The sequence below is a fragment of the Perna viridis genome, chromosome 9 (assembly GCF_037379345.1).
Source record: "Perna viridis isolate PV_CMFRI_1.1 ecotype Kerala chromosome 9, ASM3737934v1, whole genome shotgun sequence".
NCBI classification, from domain to species: Eukaryota; Metazoa; Mollusca; class Bivalvia; order Mytilida; family Mytilidae; genus Perna; species Perna viridis.
Window position 1 is genome coordinate 30,876,538 of NC_142453.1, and position 26,155 is coordinate 30,902,692.

General features: G+C 32.4%; 1 protein-coding gene across 2 annotated transcripts; it reads left to right on the forward strand.

Annotated features, from left to right (window-relative positions):
* Positions 1 to 4,221: 4,221 nt before the first annotated feature.
* Positions 4,222 to 24,926, forward strand: LOC148607777 (FACT complex subunit SSRP1-like). 2 transcript variants are annotated; one of them, XM_088544738.1, is made up of 17 exons: positions 4,222 to 4,357; positions 7,388 to 7,573; positions 9,581 to 9,686; positions 11,016 to 11,209; positions 11,747 to 11,841; positions 12,210 to 12,345; positions 13,116 to 13,219; positions 15,576 to 15,704; positions 16,045 to 16,266; positions 17,825 to 17,897; positions 18,680 to 18,806; positions 19,349 to 19,394; positions 20,465 to 20,648; positions 21,216 to 21,416; positions 22,289 to 22,398; positions 22,828 to 23,065; positions 24,433 to 24,926. In XM_088544738.1, the coding sequence occupies exons 1-17, from the start codon at positions 4,304 to 4,306 to the stop codon at positions 24,508 to 24,510; spliced, it is 2,283 nt and encodes a 760-aa protein (XP_088400864.1). In that variant the 5' UTR covers positions 4,222 to 4,303; the 3' UTR covers positions 24,511 to 24,926. The 2 variants fall into 2 exon arrangements, with proteins under 2 accessions (XP_088400864.1, XP_088400865.1); XM_088544739.1 differs by having other exon boundaries at positions 22,831 to 23,065; positions 24,433 to 24,711.
* Positions 24,927 to 26,155: the final 1,229 nt, after the last annotated feature.

The window sequence follows — 26,155 nt, forward strand, 5'->3', positions numbered from 1 at the left end:
GTTACTGGGTGAAATTCATGGTGTATTTGTTGTTTCAGTTCATTTTTGACCTTATATTAATCAGTGCCGGTTTTGGCCAGAAGGTGCAGAGTTTGGCACCTCTCCATTTTATTGAAAAAAAAATGTCTTTTTTCATCATTTACATTTGCCTTATAGAACTAGTTAAACACCACAGTTAACATGCGCCTGTCCACAAGTTGAACATTTGATGTGTGTCCATTTGTGTCTTTATTTAATATACAGTTTTATTTTGAAGAAGTGTCACTACTCTGTTACCGTCTGTTTTATTACGTTAGTTGTTTTGGACCTTTCAGAGCTCACTGTAAGGTGTGTTTACATGCACTTGTTGGTGACTTAATGGTGATCTCTGAAAATATTCACTCAGTTTTTGCAATAAGAAAAAGGAACAACAATCGAAGGGTAAACTAATCATAGGGTTTGAGTTCATGATTTGATCCATAGCTTACTGCCAGAGTGAGACAACTATTAGCTAGCATTGCATGAGTAGGCCTATTTACAAACGTGCATGTATACAGCAACCTTACTTTAACCCAAGTTTTTACATTACTTTTGTTGTCTATCTTGTTTACTTTGTGCATGTTTGTCTTTTTATGAGGATATGTTGCATTTATCTATTTTTATTTATTAATTCCTTTATTCGTTGGATATATTTGTTTTGTTTTTGTTTTTTGTTTCTTGTTTTTGTTTTTGTTTTTTTTTTTAGATAAATTCTCTTTGAACTTAGAATTAAAGTGTAAGAGTATTACGAAAAGATATAAATGAGTATATAAAATGTGAATAATAAGTGACAAAATACAATACACGGTACAAACAGTAAGCAAATATATATATATTTATATATATATAATGAAGATATATATATTGTGTGATCCCTTGCTATCTAATAAATCTTAATTCTAATTAAGAATATATGTATGAGTTGAAAATAATGAGTCGTTTCTTCGTCATATTGTTTAAAAAAACAATTAATTTAATATTTATTTAACTGTGTTAGTTTTTATTACATAATCTCTTATCGTGTCTGGAACATATTGTAAAAACAATTGTTCTGATATAATATAATCCGTGAGAAAAAATCCTAAAGCAGTTTTATATATTATCAATTATTTCATCATATGTCGTAGAAATGAGATCAAAGGCCGAAGAAATTAATAAAAGATAAGCGAATCTTTGTTAACCAAACATCATGAAGGAAGATTATTTTGTTATTCAAACATATGGTTTCTTCATTGGTATATATAAGAGATATACGAATTGGATATAAACATATAAAAATTACAGTGATAAATGTTGTACATATGTCGACCATGGAAACAGATTATTTACAAGAATCAATTGCACACAAAAAGTTTTGTTTCAACAGAGCCTGTCAACAGATGATCGTCTTAAACGGTAGAATGAAAGAGCTAATGGATCGTTACCAACGAGCGGAGCACCTGGGACATAGAAGTATGCGATACAATTTACGGCTTAGGATTGCAATTGTCGAATCTTTACAGAATGTGTATTTTGATTACGCCGCAACGAAAAAGTCGGAAGCTGATCTTATGATCGAAATGATGAAGGAAAAGAAGGAACGAGAAAAACATGCCCAATGATGAATATCAAGTAGATTCCAGTGCAGAGCAGTATTTACAGTATGATTGTCTAATTATTAGAACGGTTCTTTTAAGAGCCAAAAATATTTTCCAAAAAGATTCTTACGTTGATAATGCATATGTAGGTGTAAGAAGAGACAAAAAATGTTTAATCTTTAAATAGAACAGAATGTACAATCTGTGTTAAATTAACCAAAAGCATTTCACAAATCAAATTGTATCATTGAATGCAAGTAATGAAGTTGTGAATCAATTCGGTTGCAATTTAATGATTGAGATATATTGTGGTTTTCCGGTGCACATGTTCAGGTTGCATATACATAAATGTATGGTATTATATCAATTTGCCTGCGATTAAAATCAATTCGTTTCAAGTGTACTTTATTCGGTATGTACATTTTATACACAGCAGTAGAGTAAAATGCGTACATTATAACGCCAATTAAACAGAAAGCCGGTAAATAACACTAAAATAAAGGCTAAAAACCACTAATTCCACTTCCCATAGGCTTCTATGCTAATTTCACAATATTCAATGGCTTCTCTGGACATTACCTTAACTTTAACCTGCAGAGGACTATATATCAGCATGATTCTACATATGTCAGCTCACAATCCTCAGAATGGCATGTGGGGTTAGCAGACTTGCAGTGCAGTACTGGTCACCGGAAGTGAAGTGTCTATAAATAGCATGGGAAATCCCAGTGTTTTCACAAGATAGGGGTATATTTAGAAATCATTATGGAGATAAGGCTTCACATCACAAGAAGCAAAATGCACCTATAAAATGTACAGAAATGTTTTTCCTTTCAGAAACTGTTTAAATTTTTTAAATGAGATGTGAACTTTTTTCACAGCACTATGAGGAACAGGGGTAATTTCTGCGTAGGACTATTTTTGCGTACGTTCCAAATGCTCATTGGTTGAATTGGTGGTCTGTAACCTAAACGGCAACTAAATTTAAAAAAAAACATAAAAAGCTGCGCTATTTGCAGCACGTGAAACGTACGTAAGAGCCCTTTTTGTGTTAAATGCTATAAAGCACTTCGGTTATGAAAAATGGAGGGAAAAAAGTGGAAAACAACAATTTTGAAGGAGGTTTCTAGCTGTGACAACATATTACACCAAAATTTAACCAAATATATATATTAAAGGCGTTTTTTTTTTCTTTTCAAAACAAGTGAATAAAACAGTAGATATAAAAAAAAATCTATAAAAGTTTCATTTGTCTCTTCTAAAGTAACATAAAAGTCTGAGATTTTATCATAATTAGACATTTTTTTCTTAATTCATATACACGGGATCCAGTTCAGGCGCGTAGCTGCCGTTAGGCAAAAAAGTTTTTGCCTGCACTTAATTTTGCCATTTTTTTTCACGATTCAATACAAAATTCACACGGACACTATTCGATCGAGTTCGTGGCCTTGTATAACCATCGGGGATACATTGTAAAAATGCAATGATTCGGTATTATTGCTTATCGTATGTTTAAAATACTAGGAATTTTTTATTTGCATACTTTTTAAAATGCTTTAATTCAGCAACACATCATTTTCTAAGCGGCAAAAGTGTATAAAACCTATATGGTTTTTATTTTCATTTTTTACGATAGAGGATAGTTTAAAGTGTTAATTAGAAAATATACGGGCAGTATTTGGGCCAATGCATGTCAAATAACCGTCTGTATGGTTAAAAAAACACAAGTGTAATTAATCCAACTATGTTTTTCTGTATATTGTTCATTAATGTTCGCCTGTTGTGTTGGCTTCATCTTCCCATTGTATGAATTAATGATTTAAAACATGAAATTGTACAAAAGTTTATACTTAGGATATCTCATGAGAACATTGGTAAACAAGAAATTTTGGTATTTATAATTTATTTTTCCCCTCTCCCTGGACTCAATATTAACTATACATAAATTTAGGTAGAACGGTACAATTTCTCATTATTTTAGGTTGTTTTTCCGTGTACCCTTCATAAGTAAATACTTCCGGCCACAAATTGTGCAAATAGTCAACATGTTTGATAAATTCCCGCCTCTAACATTATTGTGTACTTTTAAAAAGGTGCATTATATATTTTTTAAACCATGTTATAGAAATATTTTGATTTAAAAAAATATGTGCCTTTCGCAGAGCAGAAAAACGGGAGAACTTTGACCTAAAAAATACCAAAGAAACGAGACGGTTATGCTCTGACTTTGTTCACAATTTTAGTAAGGGAAATGAAGATATGACTTGAGAAAAAGTCAGTTTATAGCACCGTCATTGTTTTAAAGGGGTGATTTTTTCAAAAGTTTTACTTTTGTCGCCTATTCTTATGGGAAATAAATAGTACCGTACGTTCTACCCGTAATAATGTTCCAATGACAAAAGTAGCAGCATCCGGTGTACACATATTTCCCGCCAAATCACTGAGGATCGAAAGTGAAAGAGCTGCATCGTTTTCCTTTCAAATAAATAAATTAAGAATATTCGCGAGTTCAGACCGAATGATAACAAAAGAACATTCATATCATCAAAACTTCAAAAGAATTTTTTATTGCCTTAAAAGAAAAGAAAAGGTGATTTTGTCGCCTCTTTCATTACCGGAAGTTCCGACTTACGGTTCTCTATATTTTGAGGGAAAATCGCACATGAAATAAAGAAAAAACATCAGCAATTTTATATCAACGTCTCACAATGAGTGACTTCCAGGAGTACTCCGATGTTGTACAGGAAGTTAGAGGGGCATTAGTTAGTAGCTAATTTAACAATTCTTTGACCTTTGTCAGTTAACGTACAATAATAAAAGCACTCCCGAACATTTTTCTTAGACACGGCATCTAGCCCAGCAAAAATATTCCTTGGAACTATTTACATCTTTCGACTTAGTGAAAAACAGACATAAAAAAATTAAATAATAAACACTGACAAAGTAAACGTTTTCTATAAGTATATCTGCACATGCATGTCACTACAAACGAATTAGTACCACAACTGGCACAAGGGCAAGGCACAATTAGATTGCTGATTCCCAGATAATGGCAGATTACCGAGTCCAATTAGCAGATTCCCATATTGCTGAATATTTCAGATTTCAGTTATTTAAACTGAATTTCAGTTTGCCGAACACAGATTGCTGACTCCTTTTTTTTTTTTGCCTTTCATAGCAATACTTGGTACTTTTTGCTATGGAAAAGGACGGGAAAGGGGCCTAAATTTTAATGAGTATGGAACGTTGATGTATCTGAATACTGAAATCGTAAATGAACTGTTAAAGCTATATTGCATGTTTGTCCCAGATTGCTGACTTCTTCTAGTTCAGGTTTTTTAAACAATTCTTATGGCTGTTTACATTTTTAATTGGAAATGACATTTCAAAGGGCTTATAGAAAACTTTTTATCTTTTAATGAGAACAGAAAAATGATGCATCTAAATACAGAAATTGTAAATACACTGTTCAACTTGTATTTGCATGTTTGTTACTTGATCCAATCTCTAAACACTGACACTATTTTATGATGTGTTCCAATTTCTGTTGTATTTGCTTGTTTGTCTTTGGGTCGTTTTGTGGCTTTGAATTTTGGTTGTTTGGTATTTGTTTTGCAGTTTGCATTGATGACTCTTCCTGATACCTAGCTTCTATTTTATGTGCTGGTGTCCACAGTAATTGACGTTTTCTGGATAAAAGTAAAGGTTGTAGAAAATTTTTGAAGCACATATTATTAGTATGCCTCTTGTAAAAAAATCTTTGTTAATATGAAATTTCTCAATAGGTTTTAATCACTGTTCGTTTGTTTGTTTGTTGGGGTTTAACGTCCGAGCAGCAATATTTCAGCTATATTCAGACGATGAACATGAAATGGATGATAAAATGAACATGAAATGATGATGAAATGAAAAATGGGATGGGACGCAAAGACAGTAGGGTCGACAAATTTTGATTGCCACTAGAAATAGGGAGGGATGGGTAAGGTCGGGCAATTTAGCCTCCTGTGGCGGAGCGCAGTGGTTCTTACTCCTATTGAATACCACAGCAGGGTTCTTTAATGTGTGAGGAACATGGCATCTTCCCAGCACGGTGTACCACTATGGTTTGTGGTCAGGTTTTCCGTATTATAGCCTGACAACCCCAGCATGTAACATGCCAGGGGTACCCCCCATTCCACCACCTGGGGCACACATCCCAGTTGCTCTGTGGGCAGAGCGCCTAGCCCCCGGCTAGGTTTCTGAGCACTATTTAGTCGCCTTATACGACAAGCTTAGCGCTGCTACAGGCCTATTCTTTTGACACCCGGACCTGCACGGGGCAATCACTGTTCGAGAAGTTATCTAATCTTTTTACTGTCTGCGTTCCACTTGGTGAAGCCCAAGCTGGTGTACCCTTGACTAACGTCATGAACCAATATGATAGGATAAGAATTGCGGACAGGTGTGGTGCATGCTATTACCATTGAAAATATTTATTAATTAGAAATGTATATTTTAACAGCAAAAATATTAATTATTTTATTTAATCATTTCATCATAGGAATTAAATGCAATAAAATCTATAAATTCTACATCGTGGTATTCAAGTAAAAGGTATTCAGATATATCTTCCTTTTTCACAAAGTAGGGCTGGGACGAATATTTATTTTGTTATATTTGTCACAGAAAAGGGTTATAGTAGCTATTATTTTAAATAATTGAAATCTAGAGGTGTTGGCAATTTGGGTATGGGCTTGGCAAAGTGGGATTCTCTTTTTGGATTCCAAATAGAAAAAGTCGGTCAATTTGGGATGGGACTCAGCAATTCAGTATTCGTCAATTTGGGATGTTACCTTACTTACCCCATGTATATATTGATGAAGTAGGGACAAAATGTCCTCCTATAGTCATTATTTCCCTTAAAACTGGTTTATTCAAAAACTTCACAATTTACCTGTAACTTTGAATCTCATTCGTTCTTGCACCAGAACTTATTATCATATGAGATGTGTAAAATTACACCAGAAATTAATCCCGTTCACTGTAAAAAATCTTTGCCTTTATTACAAGTCTTTATTTTAATCCTGTTTGGGCTGCTGGATTTCAATGTCTTGCTAAACTCTTTAAATACAGGTCTGTGCTTAGAAGTCCTCTTTTTTGGGTTGGTTAGGATTGCAACCAATTGCATCACTTTTTATTATTAGACCATAAAACAAATTTTGTTGAATATTGGTATGGCTCTCAGTCTGTCATCGTCTGTAGACACTTGGATTTCCTCCACTGTGTCTCCTGAGATAAATAAGCTTCATTCCAAAACTTTTCATTTATTTTTTCTGTTTATAACTTGAAAGCTTTTAAACTTTAAAAATCATTAAATATATTTTATCATGTAAACAAAAGAATTAAACTACAAGCATATTTTCAGTGTCAGCAAAAATATACTGAAGTTTCATCTGTGGAAAGATTCAAATATGTCAAAATCCCAAAACATAGCCTAAATGTGAACACATGAAACAGACAATATACACAATGTAGCGAACCAAATATAAGGATTTCACATAGAATCTGATGATAAGGTGACTCCATTTTGTCGGGTGGAGACACATTAACTCCACTCACAAAGTCTCCACAGGAAGAATGGGGAAATTAAAATTAGTGTTGACAGTAGTATATCTTTTAAAAAATTGTCCCTTTTTATGGAGTAAACTTATTACATACATTAAAAAAGCAAAAATAATTTTGACGCATTTAAAACTGAAAGCACCAAAATACAGAGGACACTTCTGATTACATGTATTCTGTTTCTTTTGTAGAATCCAGGTAGATTAAAATTACAAAGTAACAGTGTCATATTCAAAAATAATAAAACTGGAAAAGTTGACCAATTTCCAGGTATTGAAGTCAACACATCAGAGTGGTTGAAAAGAGCAAGGGGAAACTGTTTAAAATTTAGACTGAATAATGGGAATGTTCATCGTTTTGATGGCTTCAGAGAAGAGGTAAATTAGCATACAAATATATACATATTTCTTATGCAATTATGTTAAGCTATGCCACATAATGTATTTTATTTAAATTGAGTGTAATTACAGATTGTTTTCATTGCGACATGTAGATATAACTACATTTGTATGTGATAAAAGTTGGGAATCAGGGGTCGCACTGGTCTTTGCCAATGTTGCAAGTTGCGATTTTTTATTTTATCAGGCAACAAAAATAGCCAGATGGTGATTTTCTTGGCGCCTTCATTTTGTATACTAAAATTGACAGGAAGTTAACAGCAATGGATATTCTCTCTAACTAAACAATTGTGTTGACACCTGACCAGAGAAAATTGACCAATTTATGACTTAAGGCAATTAAAGGTAATTAGACCAGGCGACCGTGTCTGACAATATCCTCATGGTAGGTGTCAGTCAAATATAAATATATTATTGAGCCAATCAAAACTGTCATCATCAGGTCAAAGGTAAATTCTGTTAAGGCCATGTGCGCATTTAACCATATAATACATTTAGAAACAGACTTACCTAATAACAGAATAAATTAAATCCAAGTAACGATGATTATCCCATCAGGAAGTGTCTAATTACTTCGAAATGAAAGAATTGATAAAAGAAAATGGATGACATTTGTTTACACTTTTGCCTTGTGACTTTTTTTGGTATGAAAATCGGTAAACAAATAGAATGGGGATTCATAAAATCTAATTAAGGAAATGCTATTCAGACATGAAAATAATTAAACAGGGACACAATTAATGGTCCATGGTACAAAATGTAGTTTGCTAGAAATTTTCACTCGAAAAAAGTTTGTTAAAAATAAAAAAAATCAAATTATATTGTAAGATAAATTGGACCATAAAGGACAAAGGTGAACATATTTTAAAATCAGGGACTATATGAGAATAGTAATATAAAGTCCTTGATAGAAATAAAATACCTATTTCTCGAGTAGTACATTGTTATTTTATGCATATGAAAGTGAAAGACTAGAGCTAAAAACCTGCTTTATATATGCATCAAGAATGAATCTTGGGTACATGTATGTCATGGATGGAGAGGTTATTTTGATGAAGTGGCAAAGATAATTCATCAGTGGACTTAATACTGTCATATTTTTTTAAAAAAGAAGTATTATATTTTTTTCTGGCACCCTTTGGCTCTAGTTTCTGAAAATAGGCGACAAAAAATGGCAGCTGGCGATTTTTCTGGCGACAGAATTTTGGAAGCCAGAGCAACCGCTCAACCCCTGGGGAATATGCATTAATTTAAGGAGCACAATTTACTAGAAGTTTTTTTTTTATTTTCAAAAATACCATAATTACTTTTCTGTAAAAAACTAACATAACTTCCAACAGCATTGACTGCTGGGTCCAGGACAAGCATTAAAAACTTACATGTAAAAAGAAAAATATTATTTTAATGTTAAGATATTGGTGTATTTTGATTCAGACATCACGAAAACTGCTGGTCCATCAGTCCTGACCAGTACTATTTTGGAAGGTCAGATAAAATTCCATGATTGTGTGTCAGACCAAATGTCTAGTTAATTATTAATCAGTTAGGTCTGACAGTATGCTGTTTAATGCAGGTCCAATATGATAAGTTTAGTTTCATGGTTTTATAAGTTTATTCAAAGCAGAAATACAAGAAGCACAACAATGGTAACATTTGCTTCTTTTCAATAGCGTTATGTAACAAGGGTCATGATTGGCCATCCATGTATTTTTTTTAACCAATCAACTTCAGTTTAAATAGGTGTGACCTTAGAGGTTAGTAAATATGTCGTTTCTGAAGTATTTAGTTTGATGCCTATATTTGTTTTTGGTCTGACAAAAGTCAGTCTGAATGTTCGGTAGTTTGTCAACAAATTTCCAGATGTCTGGATGATGTGAGAGAAAAAGAATTATATTTGCTACTGCAGATCACAAGTTGTGGAGTTTTTTTCTGACTTAGAAGTCGTGTTGCAAAATAATATTTTTATTATCTATTGATTTTTTTCAGGACTTTGAGAAACTTGCTACATTTATTTCAAATAACTACAGTGTTAGTTTAGAAAAAAGAGATGTATCAGTAAAAGGCTGGAATTGGGGTCTGGCTAAGTTTGAAGGTAAAGTATTTGATAAAATGATAGGATATCTTCAGTTTAAGCCACTACAAAAAACTGTTATTTATGAAATAAATGGCTCAAAAATTACATCTTCCCATTTCATTATTTTGTCAGTTTTCATTTTTTTTAGTTTAATCCACTCACTGTCATCTTTGTGATCAAGTGAATTCTAGCATGCTTGTTAAGGTCACAGAATCAGATATAGCTTTTTTTTTAGTTTTTGAAAAAAAATTGAAATGGCTTTTACAAATTGTGACAAAATTACTAACTATTTTCCTTTTGAGCAAAATCTGTCATATATAATCATTTCATATTTGAGTTATGATATCTGTTTACTTGACCAGATTGGCAGATGACATTTTATTGAACATTGCTGTCAGTTTTACGTACATTTGGACCAAGGGTCTGGAAATTTGACAGCCCATGCCAGACGTTTGTGTCAGTCTTTTACATGCTCAGTCCAAATATAAACTTTCAAAAAAACTTTTTCATGTAGTTATTTTAAGATAAAATTGGAAATTGGGTTATTTCATCACATACTCTGTCTTTTATAGAAAATTAGAGCGAGTGAATGAGTTTGATTTCGACCACTTGTGGACGTTCTAACATGTAAACAAAACATTGTATCTCTCAGACTTTTTCATCACATAGGCAAACAGCCAAAAACTTCTGAGTGATGAAAAAAATGTTGATTATTTAAAAAAGAAAATCGCAAACACAGTGTGAATATTGATTTAAATGGTTTGTTGACTTCTGTGTTAAAAAGATTCAATCCATGAATTACTAATATTCAAACTACGACTGATTCATAGTTTCAGTTGCATATGCTTTCGTTACTTCTGAAAGATCAGCGGGAAAATGGTGGACTTGTCAGTCATTTCTCTTAATTAATCAACTAATAAATGTATGAAAATTCTCTGAACTACTTCAAATAATTTGTATATGCAATGGTGCACATGTACCGTTAATTGAATTATGCAATCAACTAATCAGAGGTAGATTACAGTCACAGGTGGCTGCAGATCGGCTAAAATTGACACACATCTGTCAATTGATTTCCAATAAATAATTAGGAGACTGGTAGTCAGGATGTTTGTACACTAATAAGACCATGCAGACTGTAATTTATAAGGGTGTACAATTTTTAATGTCTGATATTTGAAAATGGTCATCGGTCATATGCAAAATTTGTCAGTCATTGACCGGCATTTTTTACCGTTTCCGGACCCACGATTTGAACTTCGTGACTAAATTTAAGTGAATGATTGAAAAAAATGACAGCTCTTGATATTTTATGAAAAAGTTAATTGAATTAGTGTTTTCTTTCAGGTAATTCGTTAGAGTTTGATGTAGAACACAAGTTAGCATTTGAGATTCCTCTGAACAATGTGTCACACTCTACAACAGCTAAAAATGAAGTTACCATAGAATTCCACATGAATGATGATGCTGCTGTATCATTGACGGAAATAAGATTCCATATACCTAATGACCCAAAAGACAATGAAAAAGATACTGTTCAGGTAACCTGTTTAGTAGTCCTTTACCAAAAGGCATCCCTTGTTTGAGATTGTTGGTTACAGTCCATGAACTGATCCACACAACAGTTTACTATATTGATGACCGGTGAGCGACCTGATCGCAGTTTTGTTATGTAGATTGACAGATGGTCGGCTCATGTAAATATTGGAATTTCCATCAGAACGAATCCAATATAATACCATATTAAATTTTAATATCATAAATTAAGATATTAAATCCAAATTTTGTATTTTGTAAAAAATAAAACAAATATAAAACTAAAGTAATAAGTTAATGTTTAAAGCTATTTCATTCAGTAAAAATGTGTAAAAATTGACATATGAAACGCATGGTCATATAATGCAATGGCCAGTTGAACACAGATCGGTTTGACAGATTGGTGACTGATCAGAAACTGATGATGCCCTGTCACAATTATAGTTGCATGGATCGGTTCAGATACTGTAGATTCTCTTAGTTTTTTATATGCATTTTTGCCTCCTAACCTTGTAAGTTAAATATTGCTTATGTTTTTACAGGAATTTTACAACCAGGTTGTTGACAAAGCAGACATTATCCAGGCTACTGGAGATGCTATCGCTAACCTCATGGAAATACAATGCCTTACACCAAGGTAAAGTTCAGGGTTCACGGAAAGTTTTTCCATCATATCATTTAAAAATAAGTTAATAGTTGGAATATTTCTGTTGACATTAGATTTATGTTTTAAGCAATCTGATTTGGTCAGTATTTCAGTTGAAGATTGCATTGAGGTAAGACCAGATTTGTAATGTTTTACTGTTGTGTTGGGGAAGGATGATAAAAATTAATGCAATTACTATTGTGTTATTATGAGATAATTAGGAATTAAGGATATTAGAAGCTTGGCGGATGATTGATTTCTCAGGCTCTCTTACATGGTATCTCTGTTCATTTGCTGTTAATGTGGTTTTATTTTAGGAACATGTGACTTTCCTGTATCTTTTTTGCTTCTCATTTCAGAGGTCGTTATGACATCAAGATATACCAGACCTTCTTACAGCTTCATGGAAAAACATTTGATTACAAGATTCCTTACACAACTGTTCTGCGACTTTTCTTATTGCCACATAAAGATGGTAGACAGGTCTTCTTTGTGGTAAGAATGATGCTGTGTATCTGCTTATTGATCCAAAAGGCAATATCCTAGGGCTGTTTTGAGGGTTGGGAAGTCAACTTGTATTAATTTCTTTCTTTTTCTGGCGCTAAAAATTACCAGTAACAGTATGGAACACCCTTAACAATGGCAGTGAGGAATTTTAGAATTTCACTCCATTCATCACTTCAACTCTCGACAACTAGTCCTCAACCAAATAAGTTTGCTTTGATGGATATTTATGTAAGTTAGTTTACACTGCTTTACTGACAAAATAAGACTACAGATCAAAAGTTCAAAATTCAAGGTCATTGCTGTCATGATAAAGATGTTCTTGTAGTCTTTTAATTTTCTATCATTTTATGCCTTATTGTGCAAAACTTAGTTATTTTTTAAATTTATTAATAACTTACAAAGTTAAAGTGTCTATAATGGTCATACATGCAGAGTGCATGGTAGTACAAAATTTCTGTGTATTTATCTTTAATATGGAGAGAAGTACTGTTCAATAATTTTTAAACTTTTATTAGCTCACCTGGCCAAAGCTATTGCCATCACTTGGCGTCTGTCATCTTCCGTCGTCGTCATTAACTATTTTTCAAAACTCTTCTTTTCTGACACTACTTGACTAATTGGAACCAAACTTGGAATGAATGTTCCTTGTGGTATCCTGCATAGAACTAATGTGGGGATTTTTGATTCGTTGAAAAATATAACAGCGTTTCTAAAAAATAGAACATTATTGATTAATCAGTCTTGCTCTATTTTTACAGGTCAGTTTAGACCCACCCATTAAACAAGGACAGACCAGATACCACTTCCTTATACTATTGTTTAACCAAGATGATGAGATGACAATAGAATTAGGGCTTACAGAGTAAGTAATGGCAGGATGGTAAAAATAATTGAGGTTATCCATGATGTTTCTTTTCTTGATGGTGCGGAACAGGGAATATTTCTTTCATTACATTGTAGCTATACAAAATTTAAGAAAAGATCCTTTTATGTTTAGTTTTGAAAGTACTGTATTCTTCCATAAAACCTGCAGATTTGTGTACATCTTACACCCCATTCTTGACACCCCTTCTTAATATTGGAAAAAAGATTTAAAAAAATTTGCACAGAATACACAGAAGATAAAGGTGTTTAAAAATATACCCTGCTCTGACGGAGAGGCGGTGTACTGTTTTACCATTGCTGGATTTTTTCCAGGATTTTGAAAGCTTCAGTGACTTTCGTGTGAGAAAGTGAGGACCATTTTAATGGTATATTTTTTAAAAGTACGGTAGTATTTGCATCTGACACAGTGAAAGAAATTAGCAGTAGATCTACGGACTTAGTCTATATAAAATCAAACAGGTCTATGATAAAATTGGCTCAATATCCTTTGAAATGTACAGTGTGGTCTACATAAAATTATGATAGGTCTATGTTGGAAAAAAACTAAAGTTTCTTACACTGTTGACAAAAGATATATCATCTGTTATTTACACTGTAAATGTACATGTACATTGCATATGAATAAAGCACATAATTTTTTCCACTATCATGCAAACATGTTTTCAAGAGAATCCAGATAGCATGCCTGAGATTTATTTAAAAAAGAAACTCCCTAGCTTATAAGAATCATCAAAAATGGAAATCGCTTTACACTCTTATACATTAATCAGGGACATACATCCCTGGCATAGTTTTAAATGCATTTCATTTTAAAAGAAAATGCTGCTTTCTGCATTGCCACCCTTTGTAGAAACACAAAAATACATCTAGCACAGTTTAGATATAGAGCTGCCTTAACGTGCAGTGTTCTAGCTAGGATTTGAAAATAGAAGGGTGCAGGGAAGATGGCGCTTTAACATGTAGCATGTTTTTTTTTTTTCAACCAAAAAGGGACATTGATCTTACTTTTAAGATTTATGTTTGCATTAAGTCAGAAATATATTCCTTCATTTTTTCCTTTTCTTGTATGTTTGTATTCTTATTACACAACTGCCAACTTTTGAAAATGAAGGTGGGACAATGTGTAAATGGATAGTGTTGCTTCATATTTTGCATTGTTCTACAATAATTAGACATGTTAACTTAAGATATTTGTGAAATTAATCATACAGTAGAAATTAATTATTAACCATTGATTTGCTGTCCATAAAATGGTGATAGGTCCAATTGGGACACATATTCTACTTGTCATTCATCATCCAATAACCTTGATCAGGTGATTCATGACTGATAATTACCTGAGGTTTACCTGAGGGTTAATTAGGATAGGATGTATGTAATTAAGGTGACACTTCATAATTGGCTTTGGGTACCAATAATTTATAAACTTGAGTGTAATATTATAGGGATATTCAGTTAATTGTAAATGGGCATCAAGGGGTACAATAAGGGCAGAGGGGCACAGCGCCCCTCCATTTTGTCCTAGTTAGGACACTGACATGCACCAGTGGTACATTGGACAGATATAAATATTTTAACTGTGCTTTTTGGAACCACACCGAGTTAATGACAAATTTATGTCATTATTTTTCAGTTGTATTTAGTATTAGTCCCTGAGGAATTAATTGAAAGCAAGCATAAATGATATTTTCAAGATCGTAAATATTGCTGACATGCAACTACAAAATTTAGTGACACCAGGGTACAAAATTACCCACATTTGGTTTATACTCAAGTTTGATGTACAAAAATAAGTGATCAAATACTTTTTATGTCATTTTGATACAAAGTTAATGAGAAGTAAAGGAATTTTCCAAGCAACAATTGTTACAGGCATTTGAACTTCCACGCTTGGGTGGTCAGAGATCGACATTTACTCCACATGCCTGATTAGTGTTAATATCGAATTAGATGATTGTTTACACAAAATTTTGACATCTGTTGAGAGTTTTAATTAGCTTTGGGTAATAACATTGTCGCTTTCGCAAACCAATGTTGGGCTTACAGCTCTTAATGTTTTTTTGTACTTTCAAAGATTTCAGTTGATGAAATGAGACAAAAGATTATTTTTGTCATTGAGGAAAATCACTGCCTTGCTGTGAGTTGACTTGAATCCAGTATTGACAAGAAATAGTTGATTTTGCCCAAAAACGGTATCTTAATTGTACTTAAGTAAGTAGGTAGGTAACTTTACTAAATGATTTTTATTTTGAATTAAGGTACCATGAGTATTTTGAATTTTGCAAAAATTTTGCTTTCCACTGACACTTATTTGTTTCTCATTGTAATTCTAGAGAAGAACTGGAAGGTAAATTTGAAGGCAAACTACAGAAAGAAATGAATGGTCCCGAGTTTGAACTTGTGAGCAGAATCTTCAAAGCAGTTACCAACAGAAAGATAACTGTCCCTGGAACATTTAAATCGTAAGTTGGTTATTAAAGGACATTGTAGAAAACCAATGGTGCATTTTACAACAAAATCCTCAGTAGAAAAACTGACATCACAAGACCACTTTCTGAAATGATGTTGTAATTTTGAATTTTTGTGAAATGGCCTGCTTAATAGTTTCGAAATGTCTACGATGTCTTTGACAAATCTCATGTAGTAAGTGATATGTGAAAATGGATATTCCTAGTTTTATAACCTTTTGTCTTGTATATACACTCATAAAGTACTTCCTGAGGTTAATCATAAGCTTTAAATCTTAACTGGTCCTAGTCCATGAAGGCTGATCTGAGTATAATAATTGTTTCAATATTTCAGGAATTCTGGTGCCCAGGCCATCAGTTGCTCATACAAGGCTGCCACTGGTTTCCTGTATCCTTTAGAAAGAGGTTTTATCTTTGTCCACAAACCACCTGTGCACATACGGTTTGACGAGATTGGTTTTGTTAACTTCGCCAGAAGTGCGGGTAGTACCAGATCTTTTGACTTTGATGTAGAAACTAAATCTGGCACAATTTACAACTTCTCAAGTATAGAAAAGTAAGTGGTGTACTCAATAATTGATTGGCAAGGTGCTCACAATGGCAATTCACACTCCACATTTTGATGTACTCCAAAGTTAATAGTTACTGTACTTGTCTTTTGAAAAATTTAAAGTAAAATTTTAACATTCTCGCTATAACTTGCATATTAAAAATTCTAATTTTACATCTCATTCAGAGAAATGATATAAACCACTCATTACCCAAGGAGAATCTATATTTAATTATTTAGGGGCAAGGTAATCAAAACTTATAGCTAGTCTGTCTGGCAACTTTCAGCAAAAAGTTATTTTGAATTCCCAGTAAGATCAGAAGATTGAGTCTATCTTTGCTCACGTCGTTTATCTGTACCTCAGAGTATTTTGTAAGTTTATTTGTTTACTGAAGAAAATGACTACAGTTTTCTAGGATTTTTCAGAAATTGAGGTTTCCTCGAGAAAAATCCATATAAAATCAACTTTTCCACAGTCAGTGACTGCTTTCCTAACAAAACAAATCCTTACAGCGTATGATGTTTTCAACTTGCCACGGAAAAATGTAACTAAGTACCTAACTTTCCCTGACCCAAATTTCACTTGCCCTGGGTAACGGGAAATAGGAATCCTAGAACACTGGGCTATTGGAAAAAAGAATTATTTCCATATATGCAGATTGTCCTTAGTAATGGGTGGTTTAAATTATTTCTCCACTCAAGATGGTGAAGTAAATATCTACACCATGTGTGCTTTAGGAAGTGTGATTAAATATTAATTTTACCATGTAGTGTGGAGAAATACAATGTAATTTAAATTATGAATAGGCTGAAGGAGAATTGATTTCTCCCATGAAATCGGTAGAAAAATGGGTAATATAGAATGGCCAGAAAACTCTCGCAGAAATTTAATCACTGGATCAGAATAGTAGAAAAATCGTTAAGTACATGTGTCTCAAGTTATGTAAATATGATTCACATTTGCTAACAAACGTTAAATCAGAGAAGAGCTAATATTATATTATTAATATTTACAACATGCAAAAAGTCACCTGCTGATATAAAAGTGCTGTTTCTTTAAAAAAAAAAAGTGTATAAATCACTCACAACATGACACCCACTTTATACCAATGTTTTATTTGAACTGGAAATGAGTTTGAAGTACATACACTGTATGTATGTAAAATTAAAATTAAAATTAAGCTTTATACACACATTTCATCCTTAAAAAAACAAAAAGACCATGACAATTTCAACACAGAAGTTAACTTCAGGAAATCAGGTGAAAAAGATATTGAGAATCAATAGATACATGTGTAGTAAATAAAATAATCTACTTTCAAAGTACAATTTTTCATGAGTATCAATTTTTGTGGTTTAGGGAAAAACCAAATTTTGTGGATTACCAAACCACAAAAACGAAGAAATTGAGAACCCAAAACAATAATAATCTAACTGTATATCTTTTTAACTGTATTTGATACATTAGTTGTGATCTTGGGTTTTTTTTTCATGTATTAACACAGAATGGCAGAGAATTCATATTTATAATATTGATTTCCAAAAACTTCTTTTTTTATTTTAGAGATGAATATGGTAAATTATATGATTTTGTATCACAGAAGAAGCTCTCAGTTAAAAATATTGGCAGTAAAAGTGTAAGTATATCTTTTTAGTTGAACAGTCAATTTTTTTTTCACCAATTGGATCATGCGAAAATCAATCAATAGCATAAATCATTGATTTCTGCATTTTGAATAGTTATCATTTAAATGAATTATGATGCCAAATCATAAGTAAAGAAGTCTAATAAATGTAATATAGAAGTCAAAGGATAAAAACATGGTCCTGCGTCAGAACTTTTTCTCAACTGCTTTCTATATGCGTATCTGTCTTTCCATTTTTTGTGGGAATTGAGTACCTTTCATGGGAATGAATTAATCTTTGGTTCATAACAAAGACTAATTAAATTGGTAGTCACTGCTTCTCCATCAAGCTTATAGTATTTAAAGGGATAGAGTGGCTATTGGTTAGTGTCATATTATTGTGTCAGATTTCAGTTGTATGCCTACCTGTGGGTTGTTGCTGCTGTGATCTAGCACAATAAAGATCGTTCTTAACATGTTGGTCTGGTACAATGCACGATATGATTAATTGGCCAATCACTCTCCTCCTGAAATGCATGAAATATCTGACATAGGATGTTAAACCATTATCAATCCATCAATTAATCATTGGTATGTGATTTAACAGTTATAGATTGTATCATGTCTTATATAAATTTCTATCAACTTCCTTCACTGAATTTTAGGGAAATTTTCATCTTTATTTTTCTTTGTGCACATTTCCTTTCTTTCATATTTACATTAAGCACCTCCTAAAATGTCTACGCCTCCAGTTAAAGGCGTAAGATAGCAGTTAATGTGATTTTATATTGTAGAAAGCCCAATATAATGAAGACATTTTGGCATCAGATGAGGAAGATGCTGACCACTATTTGGAGAGGATGAAACAGGAAGGGAAAGACAGATTTAGTGGAGATGAAGATGATGACAGTGATAGCTCGGGTAAGTAGGGATAATGTTTGATAAGTACGTTTTCTATTCCATTTAGTTGAATTATTTTAGGACAAGTAGATAATAATAGAATAATTATTTGGAAGATCTAATAACTAAAATATAATCACAAGTGCTAAAGAACTCTTCGATTTAACTTATGTACGAAACAAGTGTTCTTTGCACAAGTAATTGTATTTTGGTTATTGACGAAAACCAATTAATTATCCTATATATTTTCCAAAATTAATTGCAATTTTCAATATAAATTTTGTAATTTGTGATCGGCTGTTTATAATTGTGTTGTGATGTTTTGGCAGGAGAAAGTTGGAGAGTGAAATTACTGAATTTATTTCACAGTGTAAAAATGTTTTGCACATGGAACATTTGATAAATCACTGCTATATATTTAATAAAATATTTTATTACATCAGAAAAATTTCTCCCATAACTTCAACAATTATGGATTAGAAAAAAAGAAAGAGAAAATTTTTTCAGTTTGTGTCATGTTTTAATGCAGTAGTTGTATGCATATCTTTTTTTCTTTTTTGTAGATGTGTCCTTTGACCCAGGCGAAAGTGGCAGTGAAGTTGCTGAGGAGTAAGTAGTGTATCTGATTCACATATTAAAAAAATTGTTTTTGTTATGGACTGTTCCATTAAAAGATATGAGGTACCTGGAGAAAGCACTTTTTCACAAGGGGAGCCACCCATAGAAGTTTTATTGGTGTTTTGTATTAAACTTTTTATTTTGTGTAGAGACCTGAACACCTACCCATATGCAAGGAATGAAAATGCCTTCCTCCCCATCCAAGTTTTACTGGAACGGCCCTTATGAGAGGTTTAGGTTTTTAATTATCATAAATATGGAGTATTTTTAATAGTCATACTATTGTATCAGAATAATTTTTTTAACAATTTGTATTTTCATTGAATTTTACATGCATGGGTTAAATGGATTTTTGAAGATATTTCTCTTAAACCTAATTTTTCTACTGGTTTTTCTTTTCCAATTTCTCCATTTAGTAACTGATTTTCAGGATACTGTAAAGAGCTAAGAAAAAAATATTGTGATTTAGAAAATTAAATCACAAAGTCTTGTTAGGTGTATTCAAAAGTATTTGAAGGATGGATTAAACTAACTGTAAAAACCTCTTCATTCATTCTTTTACATGTACATAATATCCTGTTCCATGCATTAAAAACAAGTACTATCTTTAAAAAAAAGATAGCCGACGCAGTAAAATTAGTTCTTTTAACATATAATTTTCTGCATTTCATTCAGAAAATAACGCATATGGCATGCAATTTCAATTTGCTAAACAGTTTTTTCGAACGCGACTAAGTTTTTGTCAGTATTTGTCCAATCAGGAAGCGGACTTGTGATCAGGTGACTAGCATTTCCATGGAGGAGCGTCTTTAAGGTCAAAAGAAAAATGCTTTCAGAACAATCAAATATGAGCAAATTTTGTAATAATACTATTTACATTTGTTTCCATGGGCTTACCTATGAAGTGTCCTATTGTTAAAATTGAATTACATGTAAATTGTGTATGTTGTATTTCAGGATAAAAAAAAGCCAAAACATTTTCCTAATACCTGTAAATCTGCATTAAACTAGACAAGTTAATCAAGATAAACTTTACTTTCCCATACTTCTCTTCTCATCAGGTATGACAGTAATCCACCAACATCCAGTAGTAACTCAGAAGATTACGAGTATGACTCACATGATGACGGAGGAGAAAGTGGTGGTGAGGGTGATGATGATGAGGCCAGAGAAAGAAAACAAGAGAAAAAGAGGAAAGAGAAAGAAAGGAAAGAAAAGAAGAAATCTAAGAGTGCTAAAACTGTGGTAGGTTGTTGAAAACAAGAGGACAATAAACCTGAATAGGAAGTTATAAGTTTTAATAATAGACAAATTTATTAAGGGATTAAGTCATCTTAATGGAATTAAAAACAATCTTGATCATTCTGGAACCTTGCATTATTGTGGTACAGAATAATTATATACATTATGTTTATTGAGATCATTTACTGAATAACTAGAGTTTTACGAAGCAATAATCACTTTGATACTGACTTGTTCAGATAAATACTTACATATATTTTTATATGTAGTTCAAAGCATGTGTGATCAATTAATCATAGGTTAAAATTACTGACTTACACTACAACTGAGAATCTTATTATCCTAAAGTACAATTGAAAATCAAGGGTAGAAGGTGTTAATTGTGATATAAATTCATGAGTAATACTAGAAATTTGGTTTGAAATATAAGTGATCAAATAAAAAAAATGCAATTTTCAAAATTACATGCATGTATGAAGTGTCACAGATCACTGCATTGACAATTAACCTTAATTTATACATATACTATGAATAGGAAGTGATTCCATGTTTTACATCCGTCTTTTCCAGAAAGAAGGATCTACTAAAAAGAAGAAGAAGAAGTCTGATAAATCTGACCCCAACAGACCCAAGCGACCTATGACTTCATACATGATGTGGTTCAGTTCAAATAGAAATGAAATTAAAGAGAAAAACCCAGAAGCATCCTTAACTGAACTGTCAAAGATTGCTGGTGAAATGTGGCGAGAAATGGATGCTGAGAAAAAATCTGTAAGTTTTACTGGTCTATAAGTTCTAGTAGTTTTTATATCATTCTACAAGACAATGAGGTATTGTGTAATACCATCCTTTTTAATTGTCTGGTATGTATCTGTTTGTCTGTTAATACCATCCTTTTTAATTGTCAGGTATGTATCTGTTTGTCTGTTTGTCACCGTGGTTTTCAGATGATTACTTGGGAATTGACGGAAAGTTTATACAATTGTTTGTTGCTATGAAATACAGATCAAGTTTAGTTTTCAACACATTTTACAGTAATGCTGTAATAGTATAAGATCAATATCAATTATCAATAAGGAAAAGGCAATAATCATATGATCTTGAAAACAATCGTTATATTTCAACAGTGACATGTTCCTAAATTTAGTACCAACCTTCTGATAATTAAGTTTGAATAGAATCAATGTTTGATTGATAAGTTCTCTTTGGGCAAACTTGATTGTTTTACTAACTCTACCTTAGTTCTGTTGCACCATTAGTGTTGGACGGCCTAGGTATTCTTGTGAAAGTGTCCTCGCCTCAAGTCTGCCAAGAAGGCAGAAAAAAAAAACTACTGTCAATTAGTATTGAAAGGGAACAGATATGGTAACACACAACAAATGCACCATTGTATACCCTTTTTAAAAATAGTAAATACAGATATCATGAAAAGGTCTTTTAATTAGTATAAACACACTAATTTAATTTTCAAATATGCCCATACTTATGACTTGCATCTATGTAGTTCTAGCTTTGGAAGTTGTTTACAATTTTGACCAAGTAGTAGTTGCAGTAGATGTAGTTAATGCTTTATTATATATGAGTTTTGATTGGTTGGTTAAAGTTTGATCTATATTAAATTCCTCCCTTTGTGTCTACCACAGGAGTGGGATGAAAAAGTAAAGAAAGCCAAAGAAGATTATAAAGTGGCAATGGAGGAATATCTGAAGAACAAACCAGAGGGTGGCGATGAAAGTGGAGATGAAGATAAAAGGTACTAGTAAACCTGAAATAATTGCAGTGTTTTATATCCTCACTCAATGAGCAGATGATGTTTGGAATCTTCTTGTCCATCCTAATTTCTTCGCATTTATCTTGGCGTATAATGAATGGATTGGTTTCAAAATGGTGTGTGTTTTAAAAATCTGTTATATACATGAATACAATAATTTGAGTATAAGTGCACAGACCTCTAGGAAAAACAGTCCTGTTTCCTGCAACCAAATTTAACTGATGGACCATTCCTATTTTCAGTATCTATCTAGCTTTACTTTATGAACCGTTTCATTTAGTAATATTTACATTTGTTTTCAAGATTCTGTTTTCTTTCCAGGGAAGAAGTTATGTAAATATTATTTTAAATTTGTATAATTTAACTCTTCTATATTGGCTTCTTCATGTCCTCATTCTAATTGTTTTGTAGCAGTTCAAAGAAGAAGAAGAAGAAAAGTCCTAAAAAATCCAGCCCCAAAAAGACAGCAGAGAGTAAAGCTGGATCAGGTGGACATTTCAAGAGTAAAGAATATATTTCAAGTGACTCAAGTTCTGATTCGGATGCTCCTCTGAAGAAGAAAATCAAGAAGGAGAAATCTAAAGGGGAGAAGAAGAGAAAGGAAAAGAAGGAAGAAAGTGAAGAGGAAAAATCAAGTGGACCTGGAGAGGTAAATTAAATGACACAAAGTTATTTGTATGTCCCATATTATCAGATCCTTATATCTTCTTTTGCTCCTGACCATAAGCATATCATAACTTAGCTTTGATTACTGGCTTTTGTCTTGGACACAAAGATCATATATTTAAAAAAAACAAGTATTGAAAAATTTTATAGACACTTGTATTTTTTTTTTAGAAAAAATATTCACCGTTGATTTCATTTTTAGATTTGTGTACACCTTCTCGCATCTCTTTATCTCATACAGGCCAACCATTACAAACTTTCAGTAATTTTTACAATTTTGGGTTCAAAGTTATGCTATTATGGTCAATAGTCTTAAATTTATGGATTCCCAGTTGAAACCATTCAAATTTATAAGGCAGATTCTTATTGTTGCCATTCCGGTCCCATCCAGTTTTTAGAAAACACCAAATGCTTCGAGTTTCCTTATGAGTTACCAATTCATCTTTTGGTAAACTAACTGAGTTCGGAAACGTAAAGATAGTTGTTGCTCTCCTCCTTTTCTACTTCCCTGACAATTTTCAGTCAAAATCAAAAACATTAATGTCTGAATAAGTGCTGTCTGCACCTAAAAAAAAGATGACGAGGCAACGTTTTAGACCAGAGTATATGTTGGAATATCTACATCATCAAGGGAAAATTGCATATTTTGAAGAAGATGTCCATGTATTACACAGGCTTTTATGACTGTTAGCCACATGTAGAGTCCAAAAAACATGAATACAACGCAATGTTACAGTGTGAAAATTAAAAACTTTCATCATTTTTTTAAAAGGAAGAATCCCAGATGGAACTTCAAGCAACTAATGGCGAATCTTTATTTACCAATTATCTTATTGAACATAATGCCCCCATTGCAGTCAGTGACCATGCAGGACCTTTACTTTTTTTAATTTGAATGTCTTTGAATGGTTATTGAAAAGTGTTAAAATTTACTGAAACTTTGATGGATTGTTACTGATTGTGTCAAAAGGGGGTTGGCATCTATGTTATGAGTTTGTCACACATTTAGATTCCAGATTATCAGTACCCCCTTCACTAAATCCTATCACATTTTAACACAATGCTGTGCTTCATGAAATTCAAGTTAAATTAGGGCATTAACCATTTAGGAGTCAATGGCTTCTTTTACTAAAAAAAATTTAAATGCAGGGCTATGATTGTCAGATCAACATGCAGTTTGTATGGGTTTAAATGTTTGTTGTTTCATACAAGTACATGTAATTTATTTTCTTTAAGAAATAAAATTCATTGGTGCTGTTTTATGTCCTTTTGTCTTTGGAAAGGTTTGGAAAATTAGAACACCATAAAAAATGCTACGTTATTAGTAAGTTTCTTATTTTTGTATTTCAGCTGCCATCAGATGAGGAGATATTAGCCACACCAGAATCTTCACATAAAGGATCGGAATCAGAGTCTGGTTCAGACTGATACAACCAAACACTATGGACCTTAATTGATTTATTGATTTTAAGATCTGCCATTTGTGGACCAAACTAGACCTATTATTTTTCTATAGGTTATCCTTCTTGACAATGAACTTATAGAAAAAGATGGGGAAAAAAGACCACTATGCTGCAATTGCTCGGAGTTCATGGTCTACTGTCATGAAAATACAATGTTAAATATTCATCTGCATTAGTCATTGGCAGGATTGGTTTAGTTGACTTGTAACTGTGTTATAATAGTTTGACAAGCCTGTATTTATCTGGCCTTGGTTGTCAATGATGTAATAGTTTGACAAGCCTGTATTTATCTGGCCTTGGTTGTCAGGATTTATGTTGAACTTGATGCTATACTGCATATATTAAAATGTATCATTACGTGAAAACAATTAGTGCTATGAATTATGTGTTGTTATACTTTAATTAAGGTGGTGAAGGTGCTAGTTGGAAGTTTGTTCTATTGTACTATGGTGTACCACTTGCCATAGAAAATAAAAAAAAAAAGGTTCAATGGATTCTGTTGATTTTGTGATATGAGGGTTGCCTTCGAGGAAGAAAGTTTTCTTGTTTTATTTTCAAATTAAATTTTGGTTTTTTTTTTTTAAGAGTAACAACACTTAAGTAATATGAATCAACAAAATATATTTTTCCGTCAACCAAAATATTTCTGTGTCACTAAAGTATCATCTACACAATTCTGTTGAAATATGCCTTAACTTTGAATTTTTTCTACTAAATTGTACTTTTCCTGTATAATTTCATTTGATATCCACAAATAATATGCATTTAATACATGAAATAGGTGCCGGTACATTTATTGTCTTTCAAGACAAAAAGTTGACCTAGATAAATTAGTATGCATGTTACTTTTGGTGACCTTAGTCCGCCAAGTTGCTGTTAGGGTCAATTATTTTTTTTAAAATTTGTAAAGTGAGAGTGATTAATTAACAGCTAGGAAGACCGACGGACTCAAGCTGTAAAAGAAAAAAGTTTTAATATCATGCAAGGATCCTTTTGAGATTTACATATTTTGATATAATGTGGCCCAAATATTGTCAGTAATTGTCATCAATTATTTGAAAACTAATCAAGAAATAGACGAAATAAAATGTTAACAAGACACTTGCTTACCTGTGTGTCCATTAGTTTTTTGTTTTGTTTTTTTTTTTTACCAAGGTGAAAGTATTATTAACTTCAGTGATTGCCCTGTTGACAATTTTCAGAAGTAATGGCGAAAAATAATAAGATCAAAGCTATTAATCTTCTTCGATTAAAAAGACTTTGTTGTCACAATATTTAGGAGATATTATTGACATTTATTGCTTCAATTGCATTACTATGAACTTATTTTATTGAATCGGCAAAATTAAGTAGAATCGGAACTGAACAAGTTTGGTAGCTGATGCAACTTCAACTGTCCATGGTATTTAGTTTTAGCTTATAAAGAAGTTAAAAGAAATGTGTTTCCCATGAACTTGTTTTATATGCCTTAACACAACAAACAAAAATGGAAGACCTATGTATCAAATTTATTTCATGACTAATGCCTCAGTTTTTAGGCCTCTGTGAAAAGCTTTACCCTGTCAATCGATATGCAAGTACATCTTATTTTTTTTTTTATAAATATTTAC

Excerpts from the sequence above, each read along its gene's own strand:
- LOC148607777 (XM_088544738.1), top strand. The coding sequence starts at position 4,304 with ATGAGTGACTTCCAGGAGTACTCCGATGTTGTACAGGAAGTTAGAGGG. Across the intron at positions 9,687-11,015 it reads GGGTCTGGCTAAGTTTGAAG|GTAATTCGTTAGAGTTTGAT; the intron begins GTAAAGTATTTG and ends GTTTTCTTTCAG. Across the intron at positions 23,066-24,432 it reads AATCAAGTGGACCTGGAGAG|CTGCCATCAGATGAGGAGAT; the intron begins GTAAATTAAATG and ends TTTGTATTTCAG.